Source organism: Chlamydotis macqueenii, chromosome 3, assembly GCF_036417535.1.
Source record: "Chlamydotis macqueenii isolate bChlMac1 chromosome 3, bChlMac1.mat, whole genome shotgun sequence".
In the NCBI taxonomy this organism is placed as follows: domain Eukaryota; kingdom Metazoa; phylum Chordata; class Aves; order Otidiformes; family Otididae; genus Chlamydotis; species Chlamydotis macqueenii.
The window spans coordinates 65,359,689-65,377,544 of NC_141558.1; the positions used below are offsets into that span (position 1 = coordinate 65,359,689).

At 40.5% G+C, this 17,856-nt stretch overlaps 1 protein-coding gene across 10 annotated transcripts in view; it reads right to left on the minus strand.

Moving 5' to 3' along the window:
• Positions 1-17,856, minus strand: part of HIVEP2 (HIVEP zinc finger 2) — a 141,546-nt gene that overhangs the window by 15,700 nt on the left and 107,990 nt on the right. For all 10 annotated transcript variants that reach the window (XM_086744760.1, XM_086744759.1, XM_086744762.1 and 7 more), the window contains 3 exons: positions 10,700-10,744; positions 3,839-9,464; positions 2,924-3,078 (listed from right to left, as the gene is read on the minus strand). In XM_086744760.1, coding sequence (XP_086600886.1) covers positions 2,924-3,078; positions 3,839-9,253 — 5,570 coding nt within the window. In that variant the 5' untranslated portion in view covers positions 9,254-9,464; positions 10,700-10,744. The remainder of the gene's footprint in view (positions 1-2,923; positions 3,079-3,838; positions 9,465-10,699; positions 10,745-17,856) is intronic.

Sequence of the window (17,856 nt, forward strand, 5' to 3'; positions counted from 1 at the left end):
GTTAGAAAGCATTAACAAGCCTCAGAGTCCTGCAATTTCTATCCAAAATGTTATTTTATTGGTGATTTTCAATTGGAGTCTATTACTGATAGATATAAAGGAGTAAACTCTGAACTCTTTGCTATCAGCTGATAATGTCATTAAGCCAGATGTCACACAAGCGTGCATGCTTGGCTTGCCCTGTCCCTCCTTTCTTTTCACTTCATGCCATTAAGAACTAACTAACTGTCCTGCAGCAAGTAATGAACTTCAAATTGCTACTTTTCTTTGAGGAACACTGCTTCATAGCCCATCAGAATTTTGCAGTTACTGATGATGGAAAGTAAATTTTGTGATTCACATCATTTCATCCAAATCAAGCCACCTGTCAGAGGTAATAATACGGTTGTTAGCTTCTTCCTTCAAAACCCCCTCTGCTGCGATGCTTACAAACTGCTCCTGATGGGCTTTGGTGCAATGAGGTAGTGATGTGCTCTGATATCTACTTTTCAGTTCAACTCCATTCATTCTGTTCTTTCAGCTTCTCACTCATTCCTAGCCCCGTCTATTTGCTTTTTGTCCACCTGCCATAGGAGCGCTTCACTCCCTTGGCACAAAGCAGCTGCACAACTGCACTCCCTGCCTAATGCACAGGCTTTCCCACAAACTGAACACTCGTTTCAACCACAGATCCTTCTCAACAATGGATTCTGAATTGTCTTCTTCACACTTACAAAACAAAAGCAATCAAGAATCCTAAGCAAATTCACTCCCCAAGACAAATGAAAAACAAAATGAAAATACTCTGTTGAAACAAAACATCACCATGCACGCTTGTCTGCCCAGGGGAGAAAAAGTGAAACAAAGATGACACACACTTGCTGCATAGTTCAGTGCATCACTTGCACAGGCTGAGAAGAGATCAAGATGAGCTTGATGAGAACAGAGCAGAATAAAGAACAGAACAGCTCTAGAAACAGCCAAGAGCAAGCAAGCATGGAAACCTATCCATATTAAAAACTAACTTTCAGAAGTCAAAACCAAAAATCTGAAGAGGAGGACAAGTTCGGTAGTCAGGACAGAAAACAATGAAAGACATGGTTATAATATGCAAATAAGACCACATCCATTTAAAAAACAGCCAAGCTAACAAAAAGAATGAATCAACCCTTCCACAAATAATTCCTATAAAATGTAGGATAAAACAATGACGTATAAGGAAAGAGTGGACCCATTAACACTACATCTTCCCATTCACTGTAGCTTTGCAGGTTATATGCTCCTTTTGGGGAAGTTCCAGTCTATTGCACAGATTATTTGTCGCTCCCTACTCCATAAATTAATGTGCACATCAAGGTTTCTCACTTTTTGTTCTACTCAAAGGATATCTAAACATAGGGAAGTATTATTTCTGGGTGACATGTAAATTATACGCCTTTACACAAATAGTTTCATAAATCTTACTGGAGTACAGGGAAACTTAAGATGGTGTAAGTAATAGACAAAGTTTCTTAAAGAAGGTGTTAGATGGTAGAGGTGTTCTATAGAGTGATCTGTTGCAGCTCACTCTGCATCTGAATTCTCCTTTAAGTTGTTTTTCTTAACACACTTTTACTCTTCTGACCTCTCACCATGCAGTGTACATCAGCGCAGACTATCCAAATTCAGAAATGATACATAGTGGGGAGCAGGCAAATTCTATACTTCAAAGTGTGTGTGAGTTGAACCAACAGTTCTTTAAATTTCTTGTAAACTTAGGCTCACCACTGAACTTGGGTCACTCTTGTGTAGCCAGCCCACTCGACTGGGTATTAGGACAATGCACAACTACAGAGAACAACCAAGATCAGGGTGTCTGGGCCAGCATGCCTATAATAATCTCCAAAATAACATTTTCAGTCTTTCAGGTAACATGTAGGCTATGCTCCTTCAGTGTTGCAGACTACAGAGAAATGCCAGCGTTCATTTCATGGAGACTATCCAAGCGGAATCAAAACACATAATGTTAATGAAGGACAACTGAGATTTTGAAAGGTACAAACCGACAGGAGGAGAAGGAAATGGATGTACGAAATTTCTCACATCTTCATCCTCATCTATTTAGTTACCCCAATAAAACAGTGCTGTGAGACCATTTCAGTTTGGTAAGGCTGAAAAACACACCTTGTTCAGCCACTTGCCTACTCACTACTAACAACTGGCAAACTAATTGCACCTTGTCAGAAATAAAGCAGTATCTTCCGTTTTAGAGTGTACTGCAGAGGCAAACAAGTGTCCATTTCATTTGCTTTTTATAACAAGCTTCGTAAGCCTCAAACCAGTGCTAATGAGCTTTCAGGTCTCCTTTTCCTCTCTCTTTGTTATTTGTTTCTGTTATCACTTGAGTGATAGATGCCCATGGTAAAACTAAACATTATTTTATCAACCACACATGATAGATCTATGGATTAGGCTTAGATCTTATAGATTCCGTTGTCATCTTACATTTTGTCTCCAAAATGCAACTTCAGTAAATAACAAAAAATTACAGGAACACGAGTAAGCATGCCTAGCTAATGCACTCAAGTGAGGGGAGGTACACAGAGTCTAAAAATGGAAAGACATCCTCATGGAAGCTGTTAAATACAAAGAAATGGTATAGAAAATATCAAAATGTTAACCATTTATCCATTTCTTTTTGACCTAAGGAATGAAAGTAACAATTCCAAGTGAATGCTACATAGATCGAAAATATAGTTGTCCTAATAGCAAAGTATAGTCAAGAGTAAGTGTACAGGTACCCTGTAGTTTAAGACTGACATATACACAAAAATGAACAGGCTTGGGAGCTACACGGTATGGCAGGAATACAGGAGACTGTTCACATCCTGGTTCATTCATATTCATTTTCAAATCTCTTTAAAACTACAGGCTGAGCTTGAAATTTCCAGTTACATTGTCTTACCCTCCTTCAAAGATTTTAATTCGTATCGGCTCAGTTTGTTTGGATGTAATGTCTTTATCTCCATGAACGTCTCCTTTTACTCTTTCTTTTATAATATTCCCCACTACTTTCTTTTCAAGCTTGCTGCCAAACAAGAAGAATGGCTCGTGTTTCATCTGCAGAACAAAGTCAAGGAAGGGTGTTACTGCTGGAGCACACAATAAAAGCACACTTCATTTCAAGTACTTTAAACATTCCAGGTCAAAGCCAAACTCTCATTTTGGTGCAACTCTATAAGATGAATTAATTTGTCCTATTGAATTTGATGGAGAATAAGAGGGGGCAGCACGGACAAATTTTTACAAGAGTCTTGACAGAAAAGACAGCACCATATCTTGCCTCAGAAAAAAAAAAAAAAACAACCCATGGAAAATAGGAAAGCCTTAGAAAGTAATTTATTGCCATTACAGAATTTTCCCTGGCAGTATTATCTAACGCTTAGTCCATGAGGAAAAGTCAGTATGTAAAAGACATTAAATGGATCTGAAGATCCTTACTTAATTTTAACTTAATCTTTACTTATGAACACACGTGGATGTTTGTGTCTGATACTGTTTGAATCAGGACACGGCAAAAACAAAGGACAAAATAAAAGGAGATAACTTATCAGGGTCTGGCACACATTAAAGGAGGGCTTTAAAAGCCTCACTTTTTATATCTGATTTTAAAAATGGAGACAGAGACAGCAGAAGTAGCAGAGCTTGCCAAAGGTTAAATCGAGGCTCAAAAGTTGTCATGGGAAGGTGTCGATGTCTGATTTCCCAATGGGGAATGTTGTTTTTTTAAAAAAAAATTATTAACTTACATTTCATAGTTTACTAATATTTTCTCAAATAAAGATATACTAATTTATTTTTATTAAAACCTCTTATTTACCTGAGCAAACTGCTTCCATGCACTTGACGATGTCAGTTTACCAGCTCCAGGTCTATGCATAGCAGCCAGAGTGTAGATTTCCGTGGTGTTTTTTTGCTTGGACCTTAAAAGTGCTAAAGTGGTCTTTGTACTTAGCCCAGATGGGTTTGGGTTACATGAACTTATACACCATGAAGCATACACAGAAGATTTGAGGGTTGGTTGCTGAACGTAATTGGGTTTTGTATAGTTTAAGAAACACCAGCTCACAGTAGTAGTAGTGCGCAGACTTGGGAACTGAAGGATCTGCTGAAAATCTGCTACATCTGTCAGGAGAATGGTTGAGCCTGTGACTTTCCCACTGGTATTGGATGACATTTGGACTAACATCCCAAGAGGCAATTTTTGATGTTTCAGTTGGTCTTCTGTCTGAGTTTCTCCTGGTGGCAATGAAGACCTCTGTGGACTCATGCTCATATCCGAGGCTGTTTCATCCACATCCAGTTCTTCTGGCGAGTCCCTTCCTTCAGAAGGGCCACTGGACTTCTGCCCCGGTGATGTGGAATCAAAACTGGAAAGTTTCTCCCTGCTCAGTGGGTAAGGATCTGTGGTTGGCATGCTGACAGGTGGGAAATCTTGAGATGATGAGGACGAAAGTGGTGAAGAAGATGACATGGATGGCAGACTTTCTTTTGGCTCAGTAGCACAGCTCTGCCTTACTAGCTGAGGCTTCTGCACTCTTGGAAAATCTTTCTTTATATCTGAGTTAGTTAACTCAACCGCACTTAGCTCCTCAACTATCTGCCCATACATTTTTTCTTCTTTGACTCGTTTCTGCTGCTTGGTTTCCATGAAGAGCTCCAAGCTGCTGGCAGGTGAAAGCATTCGTTTACCTCCTCCCAAGGTAGAAGCCATGTCTGAACTGGAAGGCAAACACAGGGGAATCGGTGGCTCCAGTCCAAGTGGCAGTGTCTGTGGCACTTTCCACAAAGGATATTTTTCCAGCCCTCCATGCTGACCCAACATCTGAGCTATGTTAAATCCAATTCCTTGCATGGTGGCACTAGTTGCCAATGTACTTTGAGAAACAGTCTCATCAACTTTACAAATTACAATTGCAGGACTGTTGCTCTGTCCAAGGATCTGGGAAATGCTTGTGTACATGACACTACCGTAAGATGGCACATGGGTTTGAATCCTGACGGGAACAACTGTTCCTGGCAAAGACTGTACAGATCCATCACTTGGGGAGTCAAATTCTGTCTGAAGATGCTGCTCAGAGGAGGTATCTGTTGATGTAATGCTATGTTCTGACTGGTACTTAGCAAGAGTATTTTTTGAATACTGCCCAGATGTTCCTGAGTAATGCTGGTATGCTTGTTCTTTAGCATGCACATAATCAGCTGGTTTCTTTCCAATAAGCTCTGGCGCATGTTCCAGGTGGTAACTTGGAGGAACGTCTGTTTGGAAAGGCTGTTTGACATAAGATTTCTGCAGCTGTTGTACAAAATGATGCTGGAAGTGCAGAGGTTCTGTGCATGACTGCCACAAGACAGGCTGCTGAGATGGTGGTAAGTGAACCATGCAGACAGCTGGATATGGGAACTGAAACAAAGTGCTATGAATAGGGGGAAATGGGACTTTTTCCTGATGTGCAAATAGCTGCTGCTGCTCTGATGGATGTTTGTTAGGAATATAAGGTGCTTGTTGGATTAAGGGAGTCCTTAACATCTCTGAGCTGTCTGCAAGAAGAGCCTGTTGCTGGGCAAGGTGGGATGAGCTACTAGTAAGTTGAGCACATGAGCCAATAGGCTGTTTTCCAGAGTCATCTACCTGAATGGGCTGAAGTACAGAGGAAAGGGAGTGATGCCAGGCAAGCTGGGAGGAGCGAAGACCAGCCTGTGCATGTTCCATCTGCTCCTGCTTTATACTTTGTTCTGTGCTCTGATCAGTCTGGGAAATCTCTGGAAAACCACTGAAGGAAGCCTGGCGAACCAAGAAGCACTTCTTCCTTTCTCGGGATGGAGACAGTGCCATAGTAGGTGTCCCAGATGAAGAGGCATGAGACAGGTTCCCATAATCAAAGGATTTACTTCGGATCTCTGGGATTTCAGCAGCATGAGGACAGGGCATCTGTTCAGATGAGCAGCGTCTCATTTCCCTCTGATGGTGATGCCCAGGGACAGAAAGTGAGTAAGCACCAGCTGGAACTGTTAAAAACTCAGACTGTTTTCCAAACTCATCTTGTTTGGGAGGCGTGATGAACTTCATATTCTCTTCTCTTTCAAAGGACATTGAAAAACTCGAACTGTGGGACAAATTACTTTCTTGGCTAGGGCTGCGAGAGAGGCTTGTACCTGTGGACTCAAAGCTGGATTCTCCAGAGGAGTGCTCCATGTCAGCCAGTCGTAAACGCTTCTTTTTGGGTGGTAGCTTTTCAGCTGGCAGTTGAGAAAGGGTTTCACTTCTCTGTGGCCACTGGAATTCTTCGGTGGGTCTCTCCTGCTCTTTACTCTGCACTTCTTTATCTTTCTCAGGCTTATCTGGCTCCTCCGTGACACGAATTTCAGGTACCTGTATGTTGTGCTGGCGAACCAACCTGGGCTGCATATGATACGGCTGAGACTGCTGGGATGGAGATGGTTTGCTGGTGTCAGCACTTTCCGTTTGTGGAGCTCGGTCTGGGCTCATTGGGGACTCACAAATCTCGCTCTCGCATGTTTCAGATGGTGAATAGAACTTTTCCTGCTGGCATGCAATATGTTCTGTAGATTCAGACCTTTCAAATGAGTTTGGCCTGCTCAACGAATTTGTGTGCTGAATGACAGAGATGACATTTCCAGGGGGCTTTCTAGCCAGTGATTCTGCAGTCTTTTCTTGCTCTGCAGTTAAGGATGACTCTTCCAGAGAAGCTGCCGGGCTTCCAGATTGCAAGTAAGGCCTGCAGATTTCAAAACGTTCTACGTGGCCATGGGCAGCACTGTCCAGGCCTTGAAGGGCAAATCCACTCCTTGGCACTTCCTGAATTTGGGATTTGGGATCAAAGTCCAAAGGCTGAATTCCCCCAGTGGTGCCAGTCGTACTGCTGCAAATCATGGGACTGTCCTCCTCATCTCCAACACTCTCCTCTTTTCTGCGCTTTCTGTTTTCAAAAGTTGTTCCAAGCATGGATGGCACTGCCTGAGATTGTCCAAGTGGATCAATAAAGTACTCTCCCGCCTTGTTCATCCCACCTAAGGATAGTGAGTCCCTGTAGTTCTGCTTCTGAGCTTCAAATTCTTCCCACTTTCTGTACTGCTTTCCACTGGCATCATAGTCATAAAAGGTCTTGTCTCCCTTCTTCTCTTTTAAGGATGGTCCTTTGTCACCTGCTGTCTGTCTGCTGGAAGCAATAATGATGTTTTTCCCTGGTCTTCCATGATAGTCTGAATCTGAGTGCCCCTCCTGCACAGAGGGCAGTTCAAAGGCAGCCTGTCTTCTCAACATCCTTTGGTGGGATATTCCCACTGTTCCAGGGTAAAATACATCATCTGAGCCAGTCATCTTCTCATCAAATGAATGGCTCCCTCTCAGAGATGGGGGAATACTTAGGCTGTTTGCAGAAGAAGTTGGCATGGAGTTACTTCTAATAAGAGGAGAGGAATCTACTGGGGGTTCTAGAAGGACGGGGACATCACCCTGCTGACTGACTTGGTAGAGGCTGGATTCACTCTTGACGGATGATGTAGTGGTCTGAGATTGTCTAGATTCTGTATTGCTGCCTGTATAAACTTGTGTGGATTTAATAGTGCTTAAATTACTGGAGTCAATGAGTTCTTCTTTATTTGGAGTCAGCTGAGAAATATGTTCCTCAATCATCTTGATATCTAATCTGTTATTTAAAAGAGGTAATGGCTCTGCTTTGCCCTTTCTACCCATTAAACTGTGTTCCTGATTTGTTGTGGCTACTGTTACTGCTGTCCTTTGATTAATCCTATAGAACTTCCCAAAGATGATTTCTTCGTAAGACTTTGCATTAGTATTTGGTGGGCTAATTTGCTGCTCGGCACTTTCTGAGCGGGAAAAATAACCAGAGTCAGTGCTTCCTTTACTGTGTGGGCTCAGGAGGTTTAACGACTGCTCAGAATCTTGCCCTTTTTTCTCTGACAGTCTTAGTGCAAGTCGCTGTTTAACTGTATGCGAGTCATCAGATTTAGTACTTAAGGATGGGGTTTGCAACATATCAGGGCCTATATATTGTGAATTCTCACTGGGTAACTGAATTCCACTTTTAGGGATAATCAAAATGGGTACTTTCATTGGCCCCACCAAGGACTCTTCCATGGAGGAGTGAAAACTGCTCCTGCTGGCAATGTCTAGGGGGAGCTGTGGGACGGGGCTCAGTTTGTCAGACCCTTCCACAAGAAGTGAGGTCTCCTCATCAGTGTCCGTGCTCTGCTCACCATCTGAATGTATTTCAGCTTCCACATCGATGTAACCGGCATCTAGGTCCAATTTAGAGACCGCTGACTCTGTGAAAGGTACCAATCCTGCTTTAATTGCATGGGCATGCGACTTCCTGTGCTTGTAAAGGTTGCTCTTCGTCTTGAAGGAGAAACCACAAGGAACACAAGGGTACGGTCGCTCCCCAGTATGAGATCTAATATGCTTTTTAAGTACACTAGGTTTGGCACAGGCCCGATTACAGTACGGACAAATGTACTTGCCAGGCTTTTTGGGTTTGTGCTCCTTTTTGTGAGCATCATCTGATTGTTCTAAAGATTTCTGTGAATATTGGCTGTATGCAGGGCTCAAACTTGAAATCTTCTTCCTGGAGAAACCTCCGCTATGGCTATGCATATGAAAAGGAAACAAGTCCTCTGAGGCAACTGATTGCAAGTGGCTAGGAAACTGCCATGGAGGGCCTTCCAAGCTCTGATGTGGCTTTATGTTGTGCAAGAAGCCTTGTGGCAATGAATGCTGTGGGAAAGAAAGTGAATGTTGACATGAGTAAGGACTTGGACGATGCTGTGGATATTGCTTCTCCATGACTTGCTGTGCAGCTTCATTCGATGATACCAGTTTCCCAGAACTAAAAAGTTGTGCTGATGCTGTGTTTCCAATTTGCTCATGATCTATTTGTGGTTGCCTCTGTACTTCTTGATTGCCAAAAGTGCTCATCTTAATAACAGCTGAATGTTCTTGCCTCCATCTACTTGGTACTTTAGCAGTTTCTCCAGACCTTGAGGTAGCTTTTTGCCCTATAGCTGTGTCCCCAGAGTCCATTTTGTTACACAAGGTCTTAAGTGCTAGTTCACTTGAAAGCTGTGCAGACACATGGAGTGTGTCCAAAGCTGTGCTTTTTAAAGTTTTGTTGCTCCCATTTTTCCAGGGCTGTTGCAAGTTCACAGACTTTTCTTTCTCTTTGGAACTTTCCACGCAGTAGTCTATAGGCATTAGATTTGTGTCTGTACACTAATATGAGTATTATACAGTTCTACTCATGGCAGGAACTTTCCTAAACAGTTTAATATACATTTGCAAACACTTTTTATAGCATTTGGAGATTTTCCATTGTTACTAAATACTGAGATGCAGAACGACCCAAAGATATTTGAGATTTACTAGAGCAAAGTCCTCTTCATCTCTTCCATGGTGACACAGCTATCTGTACAGAAAAAGTAAAAACAAACCACACACACCAATTAATACAGCTGTGCAGTCAGTTGCACTTTCATTGAGCCTTCCACAAAAAAAATATTGAGGGCCTTAAGTAAAGGTAACTACATTTCACAAAACTCCATTTTGTCAAGAGATACAGTAAAGGCTGGCTCCAGAGACGGCACACAAGCGTACTCACTACTCAATAAAAGCCCTAAGAACAGAAACCAAGGATATAGACTTTCCAAATTGAATAGTAGCTTTGGAATGCTTTCTGGGGACAGTTTAAAGCCTCGATTCTCAGAAAGCCTGCCACCTACTTTCAAAGCTCTTTCAGCAACTTGCTGCTGAAAATCAAACCCCAACACCATGGGTGGGAATTACCTCATCCAATATTACTCACCTACAGTTCAGACGTGTACTTTAGTCACCTGCCCCTCCTCTAAAGTCAGAGGAGGGTGATCAGCACTTCCATAGGAGAAATCTTTCCATACCGTGACGGGTACTTCAGACATAGGGGATGTCTATGCACACAGGCCTCCACTCCAGAGATGCCTGTTTCTCACTGTCAGCTAGGCAGAAATCCTAGATACCTAGATACCTTGGAGTATACAGCTAATTTTGATATGGCTAAAGTGAGGTACTTCTTACACTGTTTTTACACTAACTCTTTTTACGATAAGATGTTGATCACCCTTTTAAACAGTCAAAAAAAGAGACCTCAAATAAGCATTCTGAATGCAACACTACTGGTACCTTTCCACATCTCCATCTTCCAATCACTATAATAAATTTTAGTGAGAATGTCTTACTAGAGGTAAAACACATATTACAGAAATATGTTTATGTACCTTCAGCATTTTAGATGTCAATGTTGAAATTTCCGTCCAGTTACACGTGTACTATTTAGGCTTAAAAACTTTCCACGGTTTTATTATAAAGAAGAAATACTCAAAGGTATGATTTTCATAGACAAGTATGGCATTTTAATTTAAGAACAATGTAGGTTTCCTGCTTCCATATTATCCAAACACAGGATATTTTCTGGACATAAGAGTGAGAATTATAAAGACAGTCATGATTTTACAATAATGAGGGAAAGGGTAAAAAACACCAGTATTAGACATACTGGAATATTTTTCATTCTTACAGTGGAGAAACTGAATCAGGCTTGAAGAAACAATAGCAAAGTACAGGAAAACACATAGGGAATATACAATATTTTCCGTATAAAACAATTACCTGCATCTTCTTGGAATCTAATAGGCATGACTATCTTCAAATTTCCTGTAGTAAAAAAAAAAATATAGTCATTAGAAATTCTTGATATTAAGCATAACGCTGAAGAAAGTTTTCTATTCTTCACAGCAGAAGCCTGAAAATTTCATTTATCTATCCACTGGAAAAAATTCATGTTGTGTCTTTGAGCAACAACATTTTGAAGAATAATGAGTGAGAGTCTTTTTAAAGTATTTAGGTTTCTAGTGTGTGGATGAGTAACTGCAAGTCTGAACGAATGCAGTGTCACCTTCCTGAATCGGTCAGAAGAGAGCTGCCAATGTCCCTCTTCATTCCTACGCCTTTGCTAAGCCTGGATTATCCCTGAATCCCATTGGCAAATCCCCTTTCAATGCCTGTCTCCAGCTAACACTTTTAGGCTCCAAGCCTCTCATTAAATGTTTTAGGGAACAGAATGAAATCCTAGCCAGGGTGTCACCACTCAGGTACAAGAAAATGTAGTGGAAGACAAGTAGGTTTTCAAATCTGTTAACACCAGTGGAATACTGCGCAAGAATACACGGCTGCCTTTTCAAAGAAGAAACCTGTAGACCAAACACATGGCTAAAAGACTTGTGTGACTGCCACGATTTGCCACTTGTCTGACCGTGAACATCATCTCACTGCCCTAAAGAGCATTTCCTCTGTCAAAGGAGGACCCTCCCTTCCAGTTTTCAATAAATCTTACCTTTTAAACAGCTTTTGGCTTTTGTTTCATTAAAAAGGATGTTTGTTTAATTGTGATAACAAAAGCAACAGTTAAGGGTTTTCCTTATGGTTTTTATTTAGGACAAAATTCAGAGCATCTCTAAAGATAGATCTTTAGAAATAGCTGGACTACTAGCTTCAGAGTATGGGATACAGGCTACTATAATGATCCGCAATTAGAAACTGTCCAAACAACAGCGACAGCACTCATGCTTTCTCCATTGAAGAAAACCAAGAGATGATAAAATAGTAAAGTCTATAAAAGAAAAAATCATCAAAAACTGAAAAAAGTAATTATTTGCAATTAATAACAGTTTCAAAGAACAAATGGACATTAGTAAAGTCCCATGACTCGACGTAAGCAGAATCACTACTGTGTCACCAGTTATCAAGTATTTATTTAATAGTATAAATAACATATCAGTAGTTAAGACAGCAATAGCTAATGGACTGCTGGTTTTGTCAAATATGGATAACATATTATTAAATTGTAACTATATAGAAAACTCATATAGTACAAAATAATATCAAGCTATCAAATACAAACCAGAATACTTTACGTCATAATGTCATTCAGCTTTGATGTGCTAACGGCTTTTTAAATATCTCCCTTGTCTGATTCTCTAAAAGAAAAGAAGTAAGCCAAGTAAAACTTTTAAAAATTTTCTTAATCTGCCTCCTCAAATAAAAAGTGTCACTACAAATGGAAAAAGAAAACCTTGTGCGCAATTTACAGTATCTCAGAAGTGGTTAATACAGAGCAGCTGTGCAGCGCCTGATGAGGAAACGGCAGGTAAGCAGCAAATCATTTTCAGCAGCTGACCTGAACTGAATCTCAGGTCAAGTAAAAACGCCAACATATGAGCATGGACGCAAAGGAAAATGTGTGGCTTGAGAGGCAGAAACGGGGACGAGAGGGAATGTTCCTCACTGAGAGAGCATAAAGTTATTAGCCATCTTCAAAGAAAAATATTTTTCTCCTTATTAGGCAATTTTGCAAATGGTGAAGAAGAAATGTCTAGAAGATGCGAGTATCCTTTCTGTTCCGTACTCCCTCTACCAAGAGCACCTTTAGAGGAGAATCTGCCAGACACAGAAGTGTGACAGCAATGGTTTTATTTGAGCAAAAGACGATGCTAATACACTTCCAACAACTTTCTGCTCTGGACTGAGACCTCTGTTACAGAATTCAAGCCATTCTGTGGTCCTGCTATTTTCAGAATGTTCTATATAATTTTTCAACCTACACTGTGAAACAGGTACAGACTAATTACAGGGATTATTGATAGCTTAAGTTTGGTCAGAGTCACTCTTCTGGGGAAAATAAATCCCTTTCCAGAACGAACATAATCGCTCCTGGTTTAGTTTGAACTGTCATCCACCCTGTGTCAAAGATGGCTTTAATACTATCTATTTTGATTTCTTTCTCTTTTTTTTTTTCCCCTCCCTAATGGGAGACTGCCCTAACTGGAGAAATCTAAGACACTGCACAGCTAGTTTGCATTCTGTCTGTTTTTTTCCAGTCAAGCCTCCGTCTCACCTGCCCGCATCTACAGCCTACCTTAAGCTGACAACAGACTTCTGTTTTTCAACTGATTAATATTTCTTCTTTGGAAAACACTGGAAATACTCTTTTAAATATTGCTCTTCATCAAACATAAACTATTCCATAGACAGAAATGCCCTATATATTTCAAGTACTACATATTTCAAACTAAGGAACTAAGGATGATAAAAATGCACGTTTTCTTTAATACCTTTGGCATGGTTCAGCTCTGCTGGAGTGACTAAGAGGAGCCCACCTACACGGATCAGAAGCCGTACGGGAGTTGCACTGAGCACATCATTTGACAGGAGCTGCAAAGTCCTGCCTGGCTAGGGGCCAAGCCAGGTTTCCCAGTAGGAATGTGGCCCGAGAGCCAGCTTCCCCAGCCACACTGACTGCACTATCTGCCCGTCTCAAATCAGGACATTTTACTTCTGTGAAAACCTTGAACATGAGAAGATTACTGGGAAACTGGGAGCTGTATTTATGCCAGATGCACCTACTAAATCAAGACTTTTAAAACTTTCTAGAAAGGGGTATTATCCTGTCGCTCCTTTTCCTAAGGTGCCTTTGTGAGTTGCATGCAAGGGACACATATCTGGTTAACTACAGAGCTCCAAGATTATTCCTTCTTCCCCCCCCCTTTTTTTTTTCAGACCATTAAAATGATTACACTCAACGTTAAAATAAAATTTGGCAAAATACAACTTTTACTACTTCTCAATTTGTAGCTCATATTACAGCCCTTGCAAGTGAACAAATTGGAAGCTTATGTCTTCCAGGCTAAATCCGGAGTGCACCATACAGAATAAATATTGACTCTAGCGTAAGGACTGCAGGTCAGATCCAGCCCTGTTTTAAATCTTTTCTGTCCAGCTCTGCCAGCACAAAGCCAGCCTAAAACCACAGTAACTGGCCCCTGAAGAATTCTTATTCTATAGCGCAAGCGTTAGCATAGACAAGCTGCAGTGCCTCCTACGAAATCCTTACACTCGTGCACAGACCTCTGCCAAAACCCTTATTAGGCAAGTCTAGTTTATGCCTGGGATAAGCCCAGCAGCCAAGCAGCCTTACAAGAAAGAGGCCACCTCTGAGCTCTTCCCCACCTGCAACTGAGAAGAAAATTGTCTTGGCCTTTGGGAAGAAAGCATACCTTTGGCTTTCTGCCCTACTCCATGTTTCCCTCTGCCCCACTAATGATATTCCCTAAAGAGCTCTTTGATGTTGACATCCCAGCAGAGAAAAAAAAACAAAAAAAAAGACTGAAAACCCTAAGAAAACATGGATTTACAGCTTCTTCTACCTAGGCAAAGTCATAGGTGGGCTAAGTCTGAAGAAGAGCTCTCAACTAGCAGTCAGTGTGCATCTCTGAACTGAAGGATTTAACTAGCATGAAGGCAGATAAGCATTTCTTTATCCTTCTTTGCAAGGTTATATATTCATATATATGAGGATGTTATGTAGCTACACAATAAAAGGAATGTAGACCTTGGGGTATATAGTATTGGCATTTTACACAAATGAAAAATAAGATGACCAACTGCAAGCTTTTTTATACTACTTGACACCACATTTGCAGTCTTTGAACTGTGCTTACTAAAAAGATAAGGAAGAAGAAATACTTGTTAAATTTCCCAATTCTGTAAAATGGCCTCTCCCCTCTTGACCAGAGAGATTCTCTTTGTATTTCCAGCAGTCCCTGGTTAGGGGTCCCATCTGGCTCTGGCTTTGTAGCTGGCCTTCTACCTGTCTATTTGGACACCTCTAGGAATTACTGTAAATTTCTATGTCAACCACTGGCACTCGGCACAGTCTTGAATTCCTGGGGGGATGCCTGTGATGCCTTGCTTTTGCTGCAGTTTGGCAGAAGTTGAAAGACATCCTTTTATACATGCAATTCCAAGGATGCAGACCTTTTAAAACAGGTTAGGTGTATTTATTTTAATCTACCACTTTTTGTATTGTAATTGCTGTTGTTACCTCTTCACATTTGAAGACACTACTCTAATTTGATCATTTCATTCCACCTTGGATGTTTTGCCTGGCCTCTGGATTTCAGTACTCTATTGAACCTATTGCCATTCTCCAAAACCAACCAGAGAATCACAGTTTTGAAAACACCCTGAAACATTTAGAATAACACATATGTTTTTTAAATTTGGGCAGCTGAACTAATCATTACGACGTATTTTTTTAAATGTCATTCAAAAGTACTAGCCAATACAGAAACAAATACTGCTCAGTAAGTACACATAGTTCACTTTGAATTTACTAATAAATGCTACAACAAGCTGTACTAAGATTACTTGAGGAGAAGCTACAGGGCAGTACCTGTTCTCCACAGCTATGTTGGTAAATACTTGTGCTGACACGGATTTCCTGAGAAGTCAGGAACTGAGGGGACTGATCGAGAGGATTCAGTTACAGACGCATCAAGGTAGCAAGCTCGTTATGACCAGCTTCAGGCTTTTATTCTCAGGTTTCTATGAATGCGCGTTTCCGTCCCTGATAGTTGCTGGTTTTAAGGGACAGAATCTGTGCAAGTAAAACTACAAGTGGAATAAAACCTGGCATCGTGATTTGTGCAATTATTATTTCAGTGCTTGCACTAAATCTGGCTCATATTTTGAGAACTATTCTAGAATCTCAGCCATTGAGAGATGACATATAACAGCACATTTTAGTTAACTGTGGTAGTATTCATTATTTCATTCATTTTAAGGCTTTACCAAACTCACCTTAATCTTGTTAATTCAGATAATTCAAGCTATTACCTGAGACCATTATCTGAGTATGTTGAAGAAAACAGCTGGAACCTGTCTGCTTAAAAGCATGCTGGAGCCAACTAAGAAAGCAAATAAACAAATCTGTTGTACTCTAACACCCATTAACCTTAACTGTGGGAACTTATACCTGTCTCAGTCACTTCATATAAATGTCAAGGGGTCTATGCTGTGAAGAAGAACAAGATTTTCCTTCCCTCCTCGGAATGTGATTCAACCGAATCAGAGATCAGGCACACTCTATCCCTTCTGTGGCGACCTTACAGAAAGATCAGGTATGAAACGAAAGTCTCTCATTTGACTTCAAGGAGCTTTCAACAGAGAGAAAGTTTGATTCAGAGTGACTAAAAGGAGACAAATTATTCCAACAGCAAGAAAAAGTAAGAGCCAAATTCCGCTCTACATTATCCTGGTATGAATCTGAGGCTATGAGTTGCAAATCCAAGGACATAATGCCATATTTATTCTCATAAAAACAAACAGAATCAGACATCACTTAGGTTTAGGCTCTTACATTCTACACACTAAACATCTGAGGTCATTTGTACAAGGTGAAAATAAACTAATTCAACATCTCTAAGATGTCTATAGAGAAATTCATCAATAAATGTTCAATTACATGGTAGTAAGACAACATGGGCAGTTTTCTTTAAGAGATGCTGTCTTGCATCATAAATGCTTAGTGCACAGTTGCAGCAAAACACTCTGTTTTTGCTATGTTAAGTAAAGTATCTCAAATATAATTTTAAATTGACAGTCTCTATAGAAAAATAGCACCCCCAAAAAAACTTAAAGGTGAGTGTATTTTAAGAATTCATAGAAGAAGCCTATAACATAAATGCTTTAACACTGACCTTTTCACTATAATGACAAGGATTGCTCACTTAAAGTACATCACTGCTTCCTGTTTCAGCACCATACACAATGTACACATTACTACAGGATGGAAAAAATGTATAAAAAAAGCTTTCACGTTGCCAAAGTCCAACTGAACACAGACTTATTTCCACAGGATGACTATTAAAAAAAAAAAAGAGACAGAGAGAGAGAGAAGGAAAGCTAAACAGGAGCCAAATTAATCTTAAACACTTCCTTCATAGGTAGAAGTTTGCAAACAAATCACAGTTCATCTCCTTGAATTGAACAAAAACCTGCTATTAAAGGGATGCCAAAACAGCCAACAGGGCAAACAATCTTGTCAGTCAATTAGCAGCTAATCGATCTCTCTGATCCCACTGCTTTTAATGGATCAGATAAATATTTTGTTTCTGGTTGCCGAACCTTGCTGTGCACATAAGAGTCTGTTGGAGGTGCTTAAGCACGTCAGATAATACAAAATCTACCTGTTCTGGCTGACTGTCTTCCAACACGGACATCCTGAATCTACCTCTATACAAAAGCAAAGGATTGGGATTATTCAGATATGAAACTAAAAAAAAGAGAATTATATAAACTGCTAATGTTCTCACATTGCTACTTATTTCCTTGGGGAACAAGTGAAAAAATGAAGAAGGATGAGTAAAATACCAACCATTTCCCACATGGACCTTAAAACGTGATGGCAGAACAACGGCAGATCTGACAGACAGCACTTCCAGTGTTATTAAAATTTCAGAAGGCAACAAAAATATCACAGTTGTTTTGTTTCCCCCTGCCCCCATTTTCTTTTGAATCACGGTACGTAGTGACTTATGAGAGTGAGAGCAGCTCCTGTGCAGAGAACAGTAAAGAAGAGATGCCCACCACTAAGGTCCTCTTTAAATGCTCTTTTGATGGCTGAAGTTAGGTTGATATGATGCCTAATCCCACTGGTCCTAACCTGCAGAAGAATGAGTTTCTCTCAAGGGTGAGTTAAGCAGTAAGCAAACAGTATTTACTAAATACACGTTAACAACGTGTACCCAAATGTACCCAAAGTGGTGCTGAGATACAAATGAGCTCCTAATTCTTGGGCTGCTCTCTTCATCAGTGGAAACTCAGCTCTATCTCACTTTCCTCTGAGGCACAGCAATTGATCATAAGGATACTGTGCCAAACCATAAAAGAGTGAAACCGTTTCGGATCACTATTTGGAGGATTACTTT